At 43.1% G+C, this 20,995-nt stretch overlaps 2 protein-coding genes across 2 annotated transcripts; one reads left to right on the forward strand and one right to left on the reverse strand.

Moving 5' to 3' along the window:
* Positions 1–278: 278 nt before the first annotated feature.
* Positions 279–13,773, reverse strand: thbs4b (thrombospondin 4b). The gene is made up of 22 exons (XM_012839846.3): positions 13,445–13,773; positions 11,791–11,988; positions 11,115–11,368; positions 9,894–9,996; positions 8,236–8,318; positions 8,002–8,053; positions 7,697–7,848; positions 7,318–7,455; positions 7,023–7,100; positions 6,526–6,678; positions 6,229–6,333; positions 5,892–5,999; positions 5,116–5,275; positions 4,428–4,546; positions 4,204–4,256; positions 3,765–3,958; positions 3,152–3,330; positions 2,421–2,469; positions 1,939–2,135; positions 1,573–1,745; positions 1,232–1,371; positions 279–408 (listed from the first exon to the last, which is right to left on the reverse strand). Exons 1-22 carry the CDS (start codon positions 13,518–13,520, stop codon positions 356–358), a joined length of 2,817 nt encoding a protein of 938 aa, XP_012695300.1. The 5' UTR covers positions 13,521–13,773; the 3' UTR covers positions 279–355.
* Positions 13,774–17,031: 3,258 nt separating this feature from the next.
* On the forward strand, positions 17,032–19,867 carry zgc:122979 (uncharacterized protein LOC641576 homolog). Its single transcript, XM_012839832.3, has 4 exons — positions 17,032–17,313; positions 17,688–17,931; positions 18,240–18,703; positions 19,094–19,867. Exons 1-4 carry the CDS (start codon positions 17,221–17,223, stop codon positions 19,325–19,327), a joined length of 1,035 nt encoding a protein of 344 aa, XP_012695286.2. The 5' UTR covers positions 17,032–17,220; the 3' UTR covers positions 19,328–19,867.
* The last annotated feature ends 1,128 nt before the right edge of the window (positions 19,868–20,995 follow it).

Raw genomic sequence — 20,995 nt, forward strand, 5'->3', positions numbered from 1 at the left:
TGTAAATGTTCTAAATGGTTTATTATGTGGTCACCTCTGTCTGTAATACATGGCATGAATAGTGAACCTAATCCTGGGTTGCAGCTCTAGGCCTAAATGTTTGGGGAAACAGCACAGTATCTGTCCAGAAGGTTTCTTAAAGCATGTTCTTAGAAAAAGTATAAAACTTACACATTTGCACTTCATACATACATATGACACACACTCTCTCTCTCACACACACACACACACACACACACACACACACACACACACACACACACACACACACACACACACACACACACACACACACACACACACACACACACACACACACACACTCTGTCAGAGGGCATACACCCACTCCTGCACCTTAACGAGGAATATGCCGACCACTGAATGCTTGGAAATCTTCTGGGATGGTGTCTACAAATACAAGACAAGGAAAATAACAAGAAAGGGGGTTATCAGTGTTTCATGACATTTAGTCTAGATGAACATTGAAAGGGGGTTATAAGTGTTTCATGACATGTAGTCTCTAGATGAACATTGAAAGTGTGATGGGTGATCATCCTCTCTCTTTGGTCCAGTTAGGTTAGGTGATTGGTCTTTAGTTTATGTTTACTGCACCAATGATGTTTGCTGTGGATGGCGCTAAAGCTATCTGATGACGCACTGAACGGGTGTGTGGGCATAGCTAACTAAATTAAATAAATACAATTCTGATTCTGATTCTGATTCTGATTCTGATTCTGATTCTGAGCATTCCAGCTTGCATTGACACATTTCTACTGAAAGCAGTGTAGGTGATGATGTGTTTTCCATGTGCACTGGTTCTGAGAAAACAGCCATCATGCCAGTGATACAAACAAAAGAGGAACTGCACCATGGGTAAGATTCTGGGAAGTTATATAATATAACAGGATGGGGGAGTGTTGAAAAAAATGAATTGCAGTGTGTAATGTCAACACTGGAGAATGATTTGGTATGTGTGGCAACTCCAGACAAGATGCTTGTGCTGTGGACTGAAGATTGGATATGATCTGTGTGTGAAGTGTGTTCTTGATGTGTTTACCATTGCAGCGGTATCTAAGGGTTGTGTGTACTGTGTGTGTGTGTGTGTGTGTGTGTGTGTGTGTGTGTATGTGTGTGTGTGTTCTGTATGTGTTTACCATTGCAGCGGTATCTAAGGTTGTGTGTAGTGTGTGAAGTGTTTGTGTGTGTGTTTGTGTGTTCTGTATGTGTTTACCATTGCAGCGGTATCTGAGGTTGGACCAGATGATGTTCTCCTGTGAGAAGCAGAACACGCCCAGGCGTCCTCCTCGCATTGTGGTGTCAATCATGACACCCGAGTCTGCGACCAGCTCAGTGCCCTCGTAGAAACGCGCACTGTCACACACATACACAGTCACACACACACACACAGACACACACACACACACACACACACACACACACACATCCACACACACACAGACAGACAGACACACACACATACCATTAACATAGAAGTGAAATACAAAGAATTGTCTAAATCAGTGATCTCCATCATCAAAAACATTAATAAAACTGTCCTGCACTGGGGCTCACCGGATATAGCCCACTTGCGGTCTGTGCTGGAGGTACCAGCGGTAGGAGACTTTGTCCTTCCAGCCGACATTACGCGGATCTTTCCAGAGGAGACGGACCTGGTCATTGGTGTCTCCTGTGTGCCACAGAGAGTTCCTCAGGTGCTCTCCTGGACCAGATTTAGACTTCACTGCCTTAGAGAGGAATGTGGCGGGTGGGTGGGGGAGAGATGAATCAGTTTATTACCTGAATACCAGTGTAGGCAATGTTTAAAGGGTTGATGGTTAAGAGTAGTATACACTGAAATTAAGATAAAAGGTGGGGTTAATCACAAGGTGGGGTTAGAAGATATCTTTCAGTGGAAATGTCTGGGGTTGAAATTAACACCTTCAGCTGGATTCCAGGTTCAGCCACGGCTCTGAAGGGTGTGGCCTGCCAGTAGGTTTGTTCTGTCTGTTTCCACATCACCACGTAGAAGCTGGACGAGTCCTGGTACCCAAAGATGAAGCCAGCGTAGTCATCATCGGTCACTGTGTTTACGTGGAAGGTTCCTTCGAAGTCCACGCCACTGAATGCGGTGTAACCTAAACCACAACAATTAACCATAAATAATATTATAATAAAAAAAAACTCACTGGAATGACAGAAGACCTTATGTGATTGTAGTGCACTTTTAATGACTTACAGGGAAAGGTAAAGGACTGGTATTTAGCTGACTTCATTATACATAACGGTGCTCTATAAACAGGTTTATGTTGTGTTGTAAATGGATTTGTTTCTGTCCTGCCTGATATAGTCTAATTCATTTACAACAGGTTTTGTCTCGTACACATCGTCTATGTGCAAACAGCTACATGAACACTGCTTACCCACAGCCAGGCCAGGATCACTGTTCATGGTCTGAACGATCTCCATACCCTGCAGACCACACACAAGCATGCCAACAATCCCATGAGACATTACATGAAGGAAGAGGAAGGAGGAATAAAGAGGGTCCTGGTTTAAAGGTACAGCATGTAGGATTTAGTGGCATCTAGCGGTGAAGCTGCAGATTGCAGACAACTGAATACTTCTCTCTTTCCAAGCGTGTATGAGACGCTACGGTGGTCGTCAGGTGCCATAAAAACGTGACAGGCTCTCTTTAGCACCAGTGTTTTGATTTGTCCCTTTTGGGCTACTGTAAAAACATGGCCGCACAACATGGGAACTCTGGGGACTCCTATGTCGATACGAAGGGCTCATTCTAAGCTAACGAAAACACAATGATTCGTAGTTACAGGTGATTATACAATAATGATAACATAAGTATGAATACTATATTTATCTTAATAGATCACCCTAAATCCTACATACTGCACCTTTAAGGCTTTGCATGTAATGAAGTTAAGTTATTTTAATGCTGAAACTTTTCCTAGTGTAAAGTAGTTTGGTGGGATGGCAAGTCATCAATCCATCCATCCAACCATAATGCATCAATAAAATATGCAATAAGCAGTTTTAATTGTAATTGGCCAAGTACGAGCCATATTTGGAAAAGTCTGTCCTGTAAGCCATCTCACACAAGACCTAAGGTGCATGTCCTTGGAGCATTTGGACTGACCTGATTCAGAACCACCCAGTTGGGATCGATCTGCGCGTCTCCCTCAGGGTCCAGAACTACGGTCTGGAAGGCTCTGAAGTCTGTCAGTGTGATCTCAGCATTCTCTGGGCAGCTATCGATCCGATCGATTATTTTATCCTGGTCAAAATCAGACTCACAGACATCGCCCACTCCATCATCTGGACATTAAACAAAAAACAATGAGGGATTAGTCAGTAGATTGTAGAATAGAGAAATGCAATTTATACCTCAATCGTGTTCACTTAATCACAAGATGTGTGCAGTATCATTGGTAAAATACACTGCATTTTTGATGAAGTGCAGAGATGAAGAACAGACACCTACACATAAAGGCGACGTACTACCACCTAGTGGGAGCTATCTATATTTGAACAGAATAACCATATTACATAACTGGAATAGTAACTCTCACTAGTCTGGGTTTTACAGTTGAAACCAAAGTATTGTCATCTTAATATTGCAGTCCCAACCACTAATTAATGTATTCCCTCTGTCTTTTTCACATTGTTAGACAAACCGTAAGGTATATATATATATGTGTGTGTGTGTGTGTGTGTGTGTGTGTGTGTGTGTGTGTGTGTGTGGGACTGACTGTTGTCGTCTATCTGGTCTGGATTGGGCACCAGCCTGCAGTTGTCTGGTCCAGGCGACAGGAAATCTGGAATGTTGTCATTATCGTCATCATCATCACACTCATCCCCGAGGCCGTCTTTGTCTGTGTCCAGCTGAGAGCTGTTCATCACTAATGGACAGTTGTCATTGTTGTCCTGGTGACCATCCCCATCACTGCACAACACACATGAAGGCAATTAACACACTAAACCACAAAAAAGACGAGTGCCACTTAAATAAGTGAGGGCTCCCTTAACAGGTATGAATTAAATTGAGTCTTTAACATGAGGAATGCATTAATAACAATGTTTTTAAGGCTAACATGTAACAAATATATTTAAGGACGAATATAATCCATTTCATCATATTATTATATATTTCATATTAGTCTATTAATCTCAAGCCATGAAGTTCCTCACCTGTCTTGATTTGTGTCACATGAATCACCAACAAGGTCATTGTCAATGTCCGACTAAAAACAGAGACACAAGAAGAACAGAGTATGAGAATGATTGACAGCGCATGCAATCCACTGACACAGTTTTGTTAAGTCAGGGTGCACGACACAAGGAGTCGTACGCGTGTCCTATTGCGCGACAGCCTGATGTGTGTGTCCATGTGTCTAAAGTTTGTATGTGTGTACCTGGTTGGGATTAGGTATGTCAGGACAGCTGTCACAAGCGTCTCCAACTCCATCAGCATCTCTGTCACGCTGATCAGGGTTCTTCAGACGCTGGCAGTTATCCAGGAAGTTCTTTAAGCCTGAGCCAGAGATGGATACAATTATTCTGTCTCTTCTAAAACACACACACATTCACTCTCATTCAAAGATTGCTTCTCACTTTCAAACATTTACATTTACATTTACATTTAGTCATTTAGCAGACGCTTTTGTCCAAAGCGACGTACAAGGGAGAGAATATTCAAGCTACGAGCAATAGAACCTGGTGTAACAATAAATAAATACTACTTTACATAAGAAATATAACAAAATGAAATAAAAAAGAAAGAAAGAAGTGCAGAAATGTAACTGCTGTAATTGCAAGTTACGCACTAGTCGAAGTGCCAGTTAGGACGGGAAGTGCTCTCTGAAGAGTCAAACAGAAATGTATGTCTGCCTACATGAAATACACCACCCAATATACGCATGGATGGATATTTGACTGAACTTGTCAAAGAATCACACTCAGTATTCACTATTATTCACTTTAATTAACATTAAACATCTTAGGGGGAAGTCTTTCCTCAGCCTCTGACTAGCGTCGCCTTATTCAGCATAATGCAACTGCACACACGCACACACACAGACACACACACTCACACTCTCTTACCATCTCCATCCATGTCATCATCGCATGCATCTCCCAGGCCATCTAAGTCCGTGTCACGCTGGTCAGGGTTCACCACCATCAGACAGTTATCACAGGCATCGCCATGGCTGTCCTTATCACTGTTGCGCTGGTTCACGTTAGGCTTCAACCAACAGTTATCCTACACACAAACAACACAGATCCCATCAACCAGCAGTTATCCTACACACAAACAACACAGATCCCAATAACCAGCAGTTATCCTACACACAAACAACACAGATCCCATCAACCAGCAGTTATCCTACACACAAACAACACAGATCCCATCAACCAGCAGTTATCCTACACACAAACAACACAGATCCCAATAACCAGCAGTTATCCTACACACAACCAACACAGATCCCATCCCGTATGTGTCACATTGGGCATCATTAAACATCTCATACAACACAGATCCCATCCCGTATGTGTCACATTGGGCGTCATTAAACACCTCAAGCAATCGTTTTATTAATGTAACTATTAGTCATGCATTAAAGCCTGGCATTGAAATATATGGAAAAATGACACTGTAAGATCCATAAGCATTATATGCTAGCCCAACACAAGCGGGTGGTTGTATATTGCAGTTTTAGTAGTGCAATATGACGTGCAATACGCCCAATTTCAAGATTCAGCCCCAGTTAAATACGTATGATAAGCAAGAATTCTCCTAGCAAAATGTGTGTTCTTGGAGGTGAGGTAATGGGGTGACTTCATGTATGTATGTGCATGTTTCTGTGTGTGTATACCTGGTCATTGAGTATACCATCTCCGTCAGCATCTTCATCACAGGCGTCTCCATGGCTGTCTGAGTCTGCGTCCTCTTGACCAGAATTTGGAACATACATGCAGTTGTCCTGCGAAACCCAAACACACATTAGTGTTATTGCAATGCTGAGTTAATAGTACCATCTAGTGGTGCCATGAGGTCAGTGTTATGTGTGGCTCAACCAGTCTAGATTTAACACAAACACACAAACACACACACACACACACATGCACACACACGCACACATGTACAGGCACACGCACACACAAACACACACACACGCATACACACACTTCACCTTGGTTGTGAGGGGTTACCTTTTTACAGGATACGTCATTACAGCGTAGCTTCTCATCTGGGTAGCCGTCAATATCAGTGTCCTTTCCACACAGGTAGCCATTGCCTGCCCAGCCAATACCACACTAGCACAGAGAGAGACAGAGCCGTAAACCTTACTGAGAGAACTGTGTGTGTGCTAAACAGTGCTATACACATAGCGTCTACATATAGAATTGATCAGTTACATAGTATTAGTGTGTATAACTGGTGTAAACGAGGCCATGGGTGGGTGTGGGTGCTGCTGTTGGTGTTGGTGTGGTTATGGGTGTGGGTACCGTGCAGGTGATGGTTCCATCTCTCTCCTCAAAACATGAGGCATGTTCATGGCAGGGATTCTGCAGGCGGTTGCCACAGCTGCGCTCTGGCCGACAGCCCTTCTTCTGATCGCCCTGAAAGCCTGGTTTACATCCCGCACACTGGTATGATCCCTACACACACACACACACACATACACAAACATACACACACACGCACACACACACACACACACCACACACACACACACACACACCACACACACGTGCAAACACACATACATGCACACACAACCACACACACACACACACACACACACACACACACACACACACACACACACACACACACACACAAACAAACACATGCAAACACAGAAACAGTCACTTTAATGACACTGATGGTTTTTTAAGACGTCCAAAAATGAAGTCTGTCCATGGCACGGCAGACTGTAAAAGATAACCACTGGGTCCCTACAGACAGACAGACAGACAGGGGGAAGAGCGCTGGCATGTACCATAGTGTTGACGCAGTCTGAGTTGGCTGTGCAGCCTCCGTTATCTGGACTTTTACACTCATCCACATCATTGCAGACCTAAGAGAGACACAAGCACCTATTTAGGCACATAGACACACGCTGCACTAAACATAATTTAATTGACACACACACACACACAGGAACATTAAGGTATCTATATAATTTGTGATGTTCACTGAAATATCAGTGTATGCAACCCCCTCCCCACCACACACACACACACGCACACACATACACAGATGCGAGATGATGTTGAGCGAAAGTGTAAACTGACCTGTTTGTGAGCCTTTGCAAAAGCCGCGCCCACTCCCTCCACCGATTGGCCGGTAAAGCCCAGGGGACACACCTCGCAGCGGTAACCCGGGACTGTGTTCACACACTTCACTCCTGGGAAGCAGGGATTAAACTGACACTACACACAGACAAACATACACACACACACACACACACACACACACACACACACACACACACACACACACACACACACACACACACACACACAGACAGAGAGAAAGACAACACACACAGACAACACAGGCATCATTACCACAGTTCTGGATAATAGGTGGCAGTGCCAGCAAATACAAACACCAACATTGGCACCTGCATGAAAAGAGACGGTAATCATATGCTTAGGCACACATGCATACCTCATCTACATCGTCACAGCTGAAGCCGTCTCCTGTGTAGCCGTCCGGACACGGCCCACACTCCACCCCGTTGTCTGTCACCACACATCCGTTGTCACGGAAACACACTCCTGGGGCGCACCGCGGCTTGTCAAAATCATTCCCACCCAGTCCTGCCAAGAGCCAATAAAATATATATATATTTTTTACTCCTGCAGTCATGGCAACAACCAATCAGCTTTCTACTCCTCCTGAGAGAGAGAGGCTTCCACAGCATGAGGGGGGATTCATGCAGGACACACAGGATGACTTCTGATATCACTCACCGCAAGCTTGACACTCCGAGATTGTGTTTCTTAAAAAGGATGTCTCCTTGACCTGTGGCCAAAAAAACACCCATTACAGGGCAGTCTATGCAGAATTTGATGATGACAGTGTTTTTAATGAGTGTTTGCTCTGTGAGAGAGGTGAGTGTGTGAGATGAATTATAAAGGAGACAGTGACTAAACCTCCCTCCGAGAAGTGTCTGTGTATTAAGAGGTCAGAGAGGACATTGTTACCTGTTGAATAAGGATGTCTTTCAGCTCGTTTATTACTTTAGTAAGATCCAACATCTGACTCGTTAGTTGCTTCGTATTGACTCCTATGTTGGGAAAACATACATAAGCGCACGCACATGCACACACACACACATTTTATGTACTTTCTGGACCTGGCCATAAACTGAAAAAAAAGCAAGATAATTATGGGAGAAATCCATATATCCATATTACTCTTAGAAACAGCCTATAACACATAATCATCTAATGCAGAAATACATCAAAGGACCACTTAAATAAAGATTCATCACTGACATATTAATACTAGTAAACTAATACCAGTAAAAGTAAAAAGGGATGGAAATTAAACCTTTTTGTGTTACATGATGATCTTAAAATCTGAAGACTGTATGTACTCTCCCTTGTACGTCGCTTTGGACAAAAGCGTCTGCTAAATGACTAAATGTAAATGTAAATGTACTGTATGTAATAGGACAAGAAGACAGCTATAGGACTGTATTTTATAGTTACAATGCAGTCCAATAAACAGCTGCTAAAACATTTACACTTAACCTCTTTGCTAAATCAAATTGTCCCTGAAAATGTCCGTAAAGAAGAAAGGCCATGTCAAGGACAGGTCCCCTGGGAAGACTTCAAATTCCAGATTCGTTCAGGAGGGAATCTCATGCGTGTCATCAAAACAGCAGTCATTTGAATTATGTCCATGCTAATGATTGCCCATGTGAGGAAGTGTGGAGAGACGAAAGTAATGGCCTGACCATGGAACTTTGAGGTAGGCTACTCTTGTTAAGACATGCCACAGTGCACAGATTTCACCACATCACAACACCTGGAAATGATCCCCTTCCTAGATTACAATCTACTGGAATCTGTAACGCACCACTGGGTTAATGTGGCGATTATAAGCGAGTTAGATACATTGGTTTGAGTTTCATATTTAATTCAGTCGGCCATGTGTGTTCATGAGTTAGCCGAGAGTATTAATCTGACTCATTTCCTCCGACTTTGTAATGTTGGGGAGACTGATGGGTTCATGGCTGATTGGCTGGTTATTATGTATCACGCAGCTGGCGCTGGTGCTCCTTAGAAAACAGCTGACTTAGCTGACTCTGTGTAATGCTATTATCCCATTAGCAGATTTAAGCGAGGTTGAAACACAGAATTCAAAAACACTTTGTAGATCTTACTGAGCATAATTTTATAGGATAAAGCTGACAATGGATTTGTTGGGACGTATTTAGCTGAATATGTTTGTTAAAGATTCTGCATTGTTGCCTGGCCACAGGTAGCTTTATATGTGTTCTTAGCCGCCCGTGCTGTTCTCAGGCGGGGCATTTGTAGCTGTGTCTGGCTTCAATTTGACACCACATGAGTTTAATAGCAGGTCATTTGCAAGCTGTATTTACTGGGTCTCATGTGGTTGTGATACATGCTATTCAGCTGACTGTGAGCAGCTTTGATGCTGTGTGCTTTAGCTCACTGTGGGTTAGTCTAACACCAGTTTTGCTTGTTGGGTAATTCTTGCTCCTTTTTTTTGTGTTGTCTCATTATTTATTTGTTCTTCTAAGTAAGTGTTTAGTATATTTAGTAGATTTGTGTCCTTATGTTAACCTGTGTTTGGACAGGTGTGTCATGATGTATGTGTGTGTTTGTGTTACCCAGTGTCTGGATGGAGTCCATCTGCTGAGAGTGGCAATCCTGCAGCGACTGCACATTCGCTAGCGAGTCTCCAAATGCTAGCTTCAGCTCCTCCAGTGACTCCTGCTGAGAGACTGTGCATTAGTCAGAGTTTCCTCAGAAAAACCATCAGGCCTCCGGTTCCATTAGCACTTGTGAGCACTGTAAGCAATCATTTGACCCAATTACATCTCTCTGCACTGTTATTAAATAGAACATGTGGGAGGTAAGAAAACCTCAGCTTTTGGTTTATTCTGGGTGAACAAGGAAAGTGTTCTGTTTGTTTCCCATAAACTTCAAGGCTAACTACCTCTTCACCATGATTATATTCATATATAACCAGTCAATAGCCTAATGGCTAGCATATTATGTAACACTTCACTCGAATAAAATGCTTTATAGACCACAATGTACCTGTGAAATAGTTCTATCAACTACCGGTCACTTAAAATAAAACTGTATCCTCACCCTCACCCTAAACATCATAGCATCTCACACAAACTTCTAAGTTTAGTTTATATTCTTTGCTCTCAACTCATTTGTGTAAATAAGAATGGTCAATTGAATTTACTGCAAAGTTCCTTCTAAGTATGGGCCTGGCACAATCTGCTGGGTTCACAAAGTCAGAATACCTTCATTAGAATAGAACTGGTACTGGGATAGTAGTAGTAGTTCTATTCTAATGAAGGTATCTTTCCTTGCCCTGCTTGCTTGAAGCTGAGCGAGGAGATGCAGCTGGCTCTACAGAGATTACTCTCTGCTGAGTGTGGAACTACAGTGGAACTAATGAGACCTGCTTGGTGTGATAAGTCCCATGACAGGACTTCCTGTAGCTCCTGTAGTTCACTCACTTAGCGTAAGACATCCATGAATTCCATGAACAGTTGTGTATTGCACTGGGCCTCTGAGAAGGCCAATGTCTTAAACCACAAAAAGTGCCTAAGTATTCATACTTCTTTAATAGAACGTAAAGCCCACAATCAAAAAGTGTAAAGCCTTTGAAAATCAGCGATAGCTGTGAAATTGGGTTTGTTCAAAATAATAATTATTATGTGGTAGATACTGCTGCATGAGTTAAGGAAAGGCAGTTGGTTTACAGGCTTGTGTGTGTGTGTGTGCGTGTGTGTGTGTGTGTGTGTGTGTGTGTGTGTGTGTGTGTGTTCTTTGTGCCTGTGCCTGACTGTGTGTGTGTATGAGTGTACCTGTGCTTTGGGCTGCAGAGTCTTGAGTTGCACGCCGCGCTGAAGAGGCAGTCCTGTAAACACCACCGGCAGATCTGTGATGGTTTCCACCAGCCTGCAGTCCACATGAAGGTCCACGCCAGGAATGCCCTGGTCGGGACCTGGCAGCCCCTTCAAGTGGAAGAGAAGCTGATGGCGCATGTCGTCTGCCAGACGCAGGTTATTAAAGGACACGGTGCTCATTCGGCCGTCATTGCGGAGGTACCGCAGCGTTGCTGAGGAGACAAGAGAGAAGGAGGAGCCAAGAAAATAATAAATGGAGGAATACAGGAAGTGAACAATGTCAGAGCCAAAAGTTCTCATTGACCTATGTTCATTTTTTATCCTCATGCATCTAGCTTTTGAAATCTTGTATTACAGTATACATTAGTTATCAAAGTCATATAATCAGTAACAGCTGTTTAAAATAAATAGCTCTAAAGTAAATTACTGGCATAAACTCTCATCAGTCTGTTCACCATGTGTTTATTTACTGTAGGCTATTGTATATGCCTAGTCAGTGAACATTTGTGTCTCCCTCCGCAGTGCATATGGTTAATGTTTGTTTGGGGTCTGTCTTTCTGCAACGTCTCTGTATTTATCGTGGGTAACGGCCCTGGGTGCCAGGGCTCATAGGTGGGTGGTATGTTTGATTCACCTTTATTGAGCTTGGCCAGCACCGTGAACTCGAAGTACTTGCTGTTGTCTTGTGGGTTGTAGAGGCTAAAGATGTTGCTGCCGCCCTTCGGCTGGAGCTGGAAGGTGGTGAGTATGAAGAGCTCCTTGACCCCCTGCTCCCGCAATCCCCCATGCAGCAGGTCTGGCAGGCAGTCCGGTGACGTCAGCAGGTTATATACTAAGGCAAACACACATGAAAGATGAGATAGACGTCAACGACTGAACTTCATGTTTGGATTTCAGCAAGGGGCCAGAAGGTTGCCAGAGGTAAGTTAATATCACATTGAAGTGATCTCAAAGGAATGTATGACAGAAATCGCTTTTGGAAGGAGTTTCACGCTTGAAAGGTTTTGGGAAACGTTGGCTTAGAAGAAGGGAAAAGTCATGTAAGAGACCTTGACAGGAGACCAAAAACATTATTAGATAATTACCTGTAACTGGAGTTGTATGAATTTCCAATAAAGTTGTGGGTCATTTTTTTTTTTACTATGGTCAATGAGTAGATTAGGAGTTATGTATGATGTGGGCAAGCAGTCATAATTAGATTTTAAATCAGGAAAAATACATTCAATCATAATTTATCAGGCGTAGCTATAAATACGTTCACGTGAAATTGTCTGGGAAACTGTTGACTCTTTGTGGTAAATTGAATCAATGACAAAGACTTTTCCAGGGAAAATGTCTGTAATTGTAAATATGTTGAATATTGAGTTAGTGTGTGTGTGTGTGTGTGTGTGTGTGTGTGTGTGTGTGTGTGTGTGTGTGTGTGTGTGTGTGTGTGTGTGTGTGTGTGTGTGTGTGTGTGTGTGTGTGTGTGTGTGTGTGTGTGTGTGTGTGTGTGTGTGTGTGTGTGTGTGCGTGTGTCCTATCTATTACATATTTTCAGTAGGGTCATTCTTCAGGTGTTTATGTGTACATGTGTGTATATATGTCCACAATAAAATGAGTTGATGCTTTCTTGCTGATTTCTAATGATTGCTCCCATATGTTTTTGTGTGTGTATCTATGTGTGTGTTTGTTAGTGTGTGATTAGGGCCAGATGGCTTTGATGCCCAGGGGAAGAAAGTCTCTCTGAAAGTTATCAGACCCAGATCCAGACTCACTCTCACACACACACAAACACCTCCATTCCGTCATTTTTGTGGTCGGCTCAGTGTTAGAGTGTGTGTATGTGTGAGTGAGTAGGTGGATAGTCTAGTGTGTCTGTGTGTGTTTTGGATTCAAAGCCTGTGAATATGATCACATAGTCTCTGTGAAAGTAATCAGGGTTTCTTTCTTTGACCTTATGTGAAACACACACATGCACACACACACACACACACACACACACTCACTGACAAAAAGGAAGTCTATGGAACCGTGAAATTACACCAGCTTCCGGACTGAGAAATAGCAATAAATCAAATCTTATGAAAGGTAGACATATTTGAAGTAGTAATGATAAAACACATACAGACCCACAGAAAATAAATAATAACATAGAGTTCATAGATACTTCATTTATGACATACTTAGATACACCGACAGGCAGACAGACAGGCCGACACACAGATAGCCAGACAAACAAATTCAGACAGACAGGCTGACCGACTGAAAGATAGATAAATGAATGGAGCTAATAAAAATACACTTACCTGTTGACTGTGCTCTCACTACTGTTGTAAGACTCAAAAATACTTGAGAGATGAGACAGAGTAGCCAGACGTCCATTCTGCTCTGTGTGAGAGTAAGAATTTGTGTGTGTGTGTGTGTGTCTGTGTGTGTGTGTGTGAGTGAGTGTAGGTGTGTTGGTGCTTGCACCCTCCGACACTACACTCCTGTGTTGCTGACTGAGCTCTGAAAGTGTGTGTGTATGGGTGGAGGTTTAGATAGCTTTGGATGTGTGTTTGATATGTGTATACAGCTGGAGTGGGTGGGTTTCAGTTTTGTAGCAGATGGCCCCCTGGTAAGAGGGTCTGATGTCGTATTCTGCCACCCTATTGGCTACATCCAGGTCCTTGTGAACTCTTATTGGTAATCCTACCTTTAAGTAATGTCAGAACTCCTCCCTCTCCCTGTCCCCAAGTGTGATTTCATTCAGATTATTTCAGCAGTGTCTTTGGAAAAAATTACACTTATTTTAGTTGGTTATCTCTTCATGTCAGTGTTCGTAACGTTTTGTCTGTGATCATATAGAAGTTATGGAAGATTACAAAAAGATACATGTATATTTTTTCAATCGTTAACTAAGTTAACAATAAGTAAACCTAAGTTTTTGCTGTATTTAGTATTTTCTTATCTGTATTTTCTTAATATGTTTTCCTAAGGTTTGGTGAGTTCATATATAATATGTTGTAATATGTGTCTGTAAATGAGTTCAAAGAAAAAGTCCATCACGCTTCTTTAATGTCTCAAATCCCAGACTGGATGGGGGATATGCTTGAGTGATTACATTTATATTCAAAGTATTGTCTCTCTGAAGAATTCCAGGAAATCCTGGAGTGGGCTTTTTAGAAACTGAATAACACACTCCTGGATCCCCACCCCCTGTCTGTGTGTCTCTCTCGCACAGACACACACACACACACACACACAGATACAGACACATACAAACACACGCAAAAACACATATAATGTATAAAGAGGCCAAAAAAATAGGAACTGTATGAGTGTGTGTGTGTGTATTTATGTAATTACAGTCCTCAATGGACTTGATGTCTGCTCTGTTATTAGTCTGCGGCAGTGTGGGTATTATTCTGTGAACATCTGAGGCCAGGTGGCCCAGACACACACTCACACACACACACACTCACACACACACAAATGGGTTAATGTGTCCTCTCATTGACTGATGGAGTAAGAGAACACTGATAATGATCTTAACATGTGTGCCTCTGGATGTGTGTGCGTGTGTGTGTGTGTGCGTGTGTGTGCGTGTGTGTGCGTGTACACAGTGTTCCGGAAAGGTAATGCATTTGAATAAGCTCAGTCTAGTCAACATTACTCATGTCCTGGATCCATAAACAACTAACCACAAATGAGCTTTCAGAATGTGATAAGGTGCAAAACAATAAGACAAAGAACGTAATGGCAGAAAGATCCAGAAGCTCAGACTTTTTTTTGACTGACGAAGTCCAGCTGGGGCACCGGCTCCTTAAAGGGGGGCTGGATCCTCCACCGTAAAAAATCTGAACGGAAACCTCCATAAAAGGATGATAAATATACTGCCAGCATTAAAAATCCATCCCCTTCCTGTGGGACGTGGGGGTGAGGGTTAGCATACTTAATGTGGTGCTTGCCAGTCCCAAGACAAGCCACTGGAGGGAGGTAAAGCCAGTACACATAAGCCTTCACAATGCAGAGAGAACAGGTTAGGGCATAATGTAAGTGTTGCAATTATTTCTTAAATATCATATTAGATAAATATTTGGATAAATATAAATATTTAGATAAATATATATGTCTTGAAGGGCAGCCCCATATGGACCATGTTTTTTTTTTTTACTGCTTATTGACATACTGTGAACTGGACAGTGGCGCAGGAACGGACCATTATACTGAGACCTGGTAATATATATCTCATAGGGATGTGGTGGACAGAGGTAAATTCAGCATGTTTAAACCCATATTCCCACACTCATAATGACATTATTGGCTTTAATAATGTACCTATTGTCTTTTTGTCTGTGCCAGAAACAGACAGCACTAAAGTTAGCAATAAGCACTAAAACAGAAGGAGCAGGCTAGAGTTGGGAGGCCTACTGCATGCTGCTGTGGATGTATTGCACTGCCGTGGTGGTGCCTGCTCGCTATGACGGAGCTTTGGTCTTTTCCTTGTGTGCAGTAAATGCTTTTGCGGTATGATGTCAGGTCTTGCACTCAGTCACCTCTCCACTGCTTTCTGGGAGGAAATGGGCTGTAAGGTATAGTTTCCACCAAAGAACAGCAGCACGCCCACAATCAAGATTCATTTTCCCAGAGTCCTCATATCCATGGCGTTCTAATATATACATCACTATATGGATATGACTGTGTGTAATCAACTCCAATACAAAGTCTACATGTAATCTATTTTAGATTTAGATTGTAATTTAATTTGTAGCTACCTCTGAACGGGCTGGTCTTACAACTGAAAATATACATATCGTGGTGCGTTACTTTAATGTTATCTTTTGGCGTCGTGTGTCTGATATTTCGTCAGTAAACTTAGTTAAATCTTACTGAATCGGTCCCTCCTAATATGGGTGAAAACATTCTGGAGCTGTTTATTCGATTCGTATCAAATTCTATCCATGACATTTCTCACTTCTTTAATTGTCATCTGTGAACGGTTACTTCGCATTTGCGAGCTTCAATTAGCTTTTCACACGACAGCACGTGAGTCTATTTTTGCCGACCAACGACTGTGGTTCCCTTCTTTCCTCCTGCCACTGACAGGACTACCGACTCGTGCCGAGATGCACCCCATACCAGGACTGTCTCAAGATTATACATATTATACATGAATCATCATTTCGATGTCAGTCTGCGAGATTATTGCAACATAAAGCCGACTGAAGTAATTGCTTTTCTTGGCATTAATACGACCCATTAAAATCTAATATTGCTAAGCTTTAGCATTACTACTAGTACTAACGATAGCCTTAGCCTACTGTTGTCATCAGCTAGTTTCCAGCTGAAAAATAGATAACCTGTGGAACATTATTTTGATAAACGAAGCTTATGATTTTTTTTTTATCACTTATAGGCTACATGAATAAAATCGCCGTTGCTTGTAATTAACTCCTTCAGCATGAGTTACGACACGCCAAGCCTAATTCTTCCAGGCTACTATGAATGCTGAATTTGTCATGTAGGCCAACAGATCTAACGCCCGTCGTCATTTGGATGTCCCTGTGAAGCTTCTCGCTGCATCTTCTATCCTAATTTGTCCTCAGTTCCGGCTAGAATGGAACCTCACTCGCGTCGGCACCTGATTGGCTTAGATCAGCTGAGGAAACATGTCCATTTTAGTATGGATTCACCTTCCACTACAAATTACATAATTTCAAGCAAACGTGTACCCACTGTGGTTGTGTATGTATCATGATAATAAATATCACACAAACCATAGTTGTATAAGCATTTACAGGGATGGGAAACAGACAAAAGACAGAGGTGTGATGGTGAGAATTCCGGAAACACTTCTCTACATGGTGAAATGGGCTGTTACATCCGTGTACCGGTTGCCTATCTGCCTATGATGCGGTGTTCCTGCACACGTAGTGGGGGATGTCGGGGATGCTCAGTAGTAGCGTAGGAGGTGTTCGTGCCCGAGCTGTATAAAAGCGCAGGCTGGCGCCTCAGCAGAGCAGATTCAGATTCAGATTCAGACACAGCCAGTCACAGGCACAGACTCTCTCTCTCTCACTCTCACACTCTCACAGGCAGAATGGTGCTCATCTGGACCCAGTTCGGCGTCAAGCACAAGAACGTGAAGTGCAAAGTGCGGGTGATTCACAGCGAGGACAGCTGTAGCTCTGAGGTAAGAGGAGCATCTCTATCATCATCCGGACCTTTTTTCCCCCCATCTCTCTCTCTCTCTCTCTCATTTAAGATTTATTTAACACTATTCTCTTTATTGCTTCTATATTATTCTTTTTTCTTCCTTTTCTCTGAGCATTTTTCTCCTCTTTGATCGTTTCTCTTGCATCCTCAATTCCCTCTTTCCAACCCTCCTGTATCCCCTCATCCTCTGTTGTCTCTTCATCTCTTCTCCTCCTCTTCTGTCTCTATGCCTCAGTGCTTTCCCACCCTCTCTCTCTCTGTCATCCTTTGCTTGTGCTAGTTTCTCACACATACTCACAAAAGCCTTGCAGGTACTGTATATTGAGCATGTGTATTTTTGTCTCTGTGCAGGAGACGGCAGAGGAATGTGAGGTGCCGGTTCAGTCCGTGACTCCGGTGAAGGATTACTACTCTGTGCTCGGCGTGACGGTAGAGTCCAATGAGGATGAGATCCGGCACGCGTACCACCGGCTTGCTCTGCGTTACCATCCCGACAAGAACCAAGAGGAGGACGCAGAGGAGAAGTTCAAAGAGATCGCAGAGGCTTACGACGTTTTGACAGACACACAGAAGCGCAACCTGTATGACAGACGGGGTCAGTACACCTGCATGTGCATTACACACACACACACACACACATAAGCAGACACTTAGATACAAACACACACTCACACACACACAAGCAGACACAAACACACGTTAGCACTCATGCAGAAAGCTGCAGGGGATATGAATTATTTAGCAAACGCTCTCTTTAATCTTACTACACACTCACACACACATGCGCACAAGGTCTTCACATCTTACAACTAAACACACACACACACACAATCCATTTTCATATGATTATGTCACAGACTTTGATCAATCCATCTAATCAATATTTTTGATTTCCAATATCAGATATGAAGAGGCCAGCAGCCAAAGGAGACTCCTCCCCACCAGCGAAGGCCCACTCATCTGCTCGCTTCTTCAACATAGACATAGACGCTGGTGACTTTTCCGACCTCTTCAACCCCTTCAAGCACACGCCTTCCACCAATCCGGGGGGTCAGAAGGGCTCCTCCACCACCGGTGGTGCATGCGGCAGCAAAGTGTGCGAGCTGGAGGTTTCACTGGAGGAGCTGCTGACCGGCGTCACCAAGCACGTGCGCCTGTCCGGCTCACACTCGCAGGAGCACGTGATGAACGTGGAGGTGAAGAAGGGATGGAGGGAGGGCACGAGGATCACCTTCCCCGGAGCCGGGCTCAAGGCGGGCGGGCACGCCGCACAGGATATCATGTTTGTGGTGAAGGAGAAGAAGCACTCGCACTTCCGACGGGAGGGATCCAACCTGGTGTACACCGCCGAGATTACCCTGCGTGAGGTACGTTTTTCCGTGGGGTTTGGGGCAGAGTGGGAGTGAGGTGTGAGTGAGCATGTGTCTTTGTTCACCTCCTCAGACTGCAGAGAATAGACTCTAAATATAGCCTTTTGCTGCAGCCACCCACCCACACACCCACCCACACACACACACACATTCACACTGCATTCCCCACGCAGAACATTCAGTCATTCAGATTTCTCTCCTCTCTGTCACCCACACACCCACGCACCGACACAGAGGACTAGATTAGCTAATTTGTAAGAGAACAGTCTGCTCCATATTCTGGTGTGATGCAACCCATTATATAAATCAGTCAAGACGAACCGACAGATACTTATTCCCTGTTCTCTCTTTTTTCCTCCTTCTTCCCCCTCTCTTTTCTCCTCTCAGGCTCTCTGTGGATGTACTGTTACCGTGCCAACACTAGATGGAGGAAAGAAGCCACTCCCATGCAGTGATATCATAAAGCCTGGCTCTACTCGCCGCCTGATTGGAGAGGGGCTTCCGCGGTCAAAATGCCCCACGCAGCGAGGAGATCTATTGGTGAAATTCGAGGTGCTGTTTCCTGATAGGATCCCCCCACCCAGCAAGGAGATTATTAGGCACAGCCTGGGACAATGTTAAAGGACATACACACACACACTCACATGCACAGAGACACGTGCAGACGTGTGCATGGGATTACATTTGAACCAAGACTGAAGCCAAAAATGTGTTTTCCTTCTCTGAAAAACAGTATGAACTGTCTTTCTGGTACAGACACATTAACATTAGAGGTGCTATTCTACGGAGCTGGAATGTGTGCAGCCTTTTGGTGACCAGGTGTGTTCCAGATTTAGACCATCTAAATCAAAGTGCATGTCAACCAGCCAGTTAGGCTTATTTTGGTTGACAGGGCTCAAGTTGAGCCCTCGGGTTTGGCGCTGTTTTTTTTCTTGAAATCATTCAAGAAACATTTGTTTGATCCTGAACCAACAGGAATGCTTGTCAGGTGTGTACATGCGTACAGCACCTGCTCTAGTCTCTATGAGAGAAGCCCAGTGTCATGTTTCACTGAACTATATGTACGTTTATTTAAACAACCACTGCATGTGGCATGTGGGACAAGTCAATGATATGGATGTTTTATATTCTAAATAAAGATGATAAGGATTTTAAAAACCATTTCTGAGTTTTTGTCTGATTGTTCATTTTAGGATAAATTGTGGTCAACAGAGAATACAATAAAACTAGTTAAAGTAAAACTAAGTTCCTAAAGAATGTAACACAGGTATTTATACCATTGGGTTTATTAATAGTTAAGTCCAGGTTCTCCATCTAAAAACTGAGAGTGTGGGTGGTGTGTAAAGATGTGCAGGTAGACTGAGTGAAAGTGCGGGTAGTGAAGTACTTTCTGAGTGGACTGTTGCGTGGGGGGAATGTATGCAGCCTGAGAGACTCCAGCAGAACTACTTGTGACATAACCAGGCTGCACCAGCAGCATCACAATGTATGTGTGTGTCAGAATCTGAGTTTTTTGGGGCTGTTCGAGGCTATCCATTTAACCAAGGTTGTGGATGATCGGTGGGAGATAAAAGGAATGTATTCCTCTGTTTATCAAAGTCATCCCAGTATAACTTTGTGTTTGTGAGAATATAGTGCCAGGGGTAGAGTTTGATGTTAATACAATGCAGGGGTTTCTATAGGTTGTTTTGTTATATAAGACAGCTTCACTGGCTTAATTCACTCTTGAGTGAAGTATTCAGTGGTTTGATGGAAATTGTGTATCGCTAATTCCCAGCCCACTTAACACTTCAACATAATTTGGCCTGTCATCGCGGAGGTGGGTTGCACATTCGGTAAGTGCTCATTCAGAGTGACTTGTCTGACATATCACATTGTACAGCCGCTGAAAGGTCATTCCTTTCTCTGGAACACGTCTGATGATTGTACTGATTGAAGCATAAGCGAGTCTTACATAAGTGACATTATCCTCTCAAATGAAATCCAACCTCCATCCTGTTGATGAAAGAACAGAAAAGATTTTGTGACCAAAGGGCATCTTTCAACCAGATATTATTGGAATCATATGAGAGATTATTAATGAAAGCTCACTTATCCATCTGAATCTCTGCTTTGAATTGTGTCATGAGACAGACAACAGCTTCACTGTCTTAGAGCTATGAATTGTTAGCCTGAATTGTTCTCCTTATTATTCACTTAACTTGGGTATTTGATTATGTCCTATTGGGCAGAAATGACATTTATTGGCTATTTGATCTCACATACCATAGGTTGGGGAGGACAGAGAAA

This window comes from Clupea harengus, chromosome 12 (assembly GCF_900700415.2).
Source record: "Clupea harengus chromosome 12, Ch_v2.0.2, whole genome shotgun sequence".
In the NCBI taxonomy this organism is placed as follows: domain Eukaryota; kingdom Metazoa; phylum Chordata; class Actinopteri; order Clupeiformes; family Clupeidae; genus Clupea; species Clupea harengus.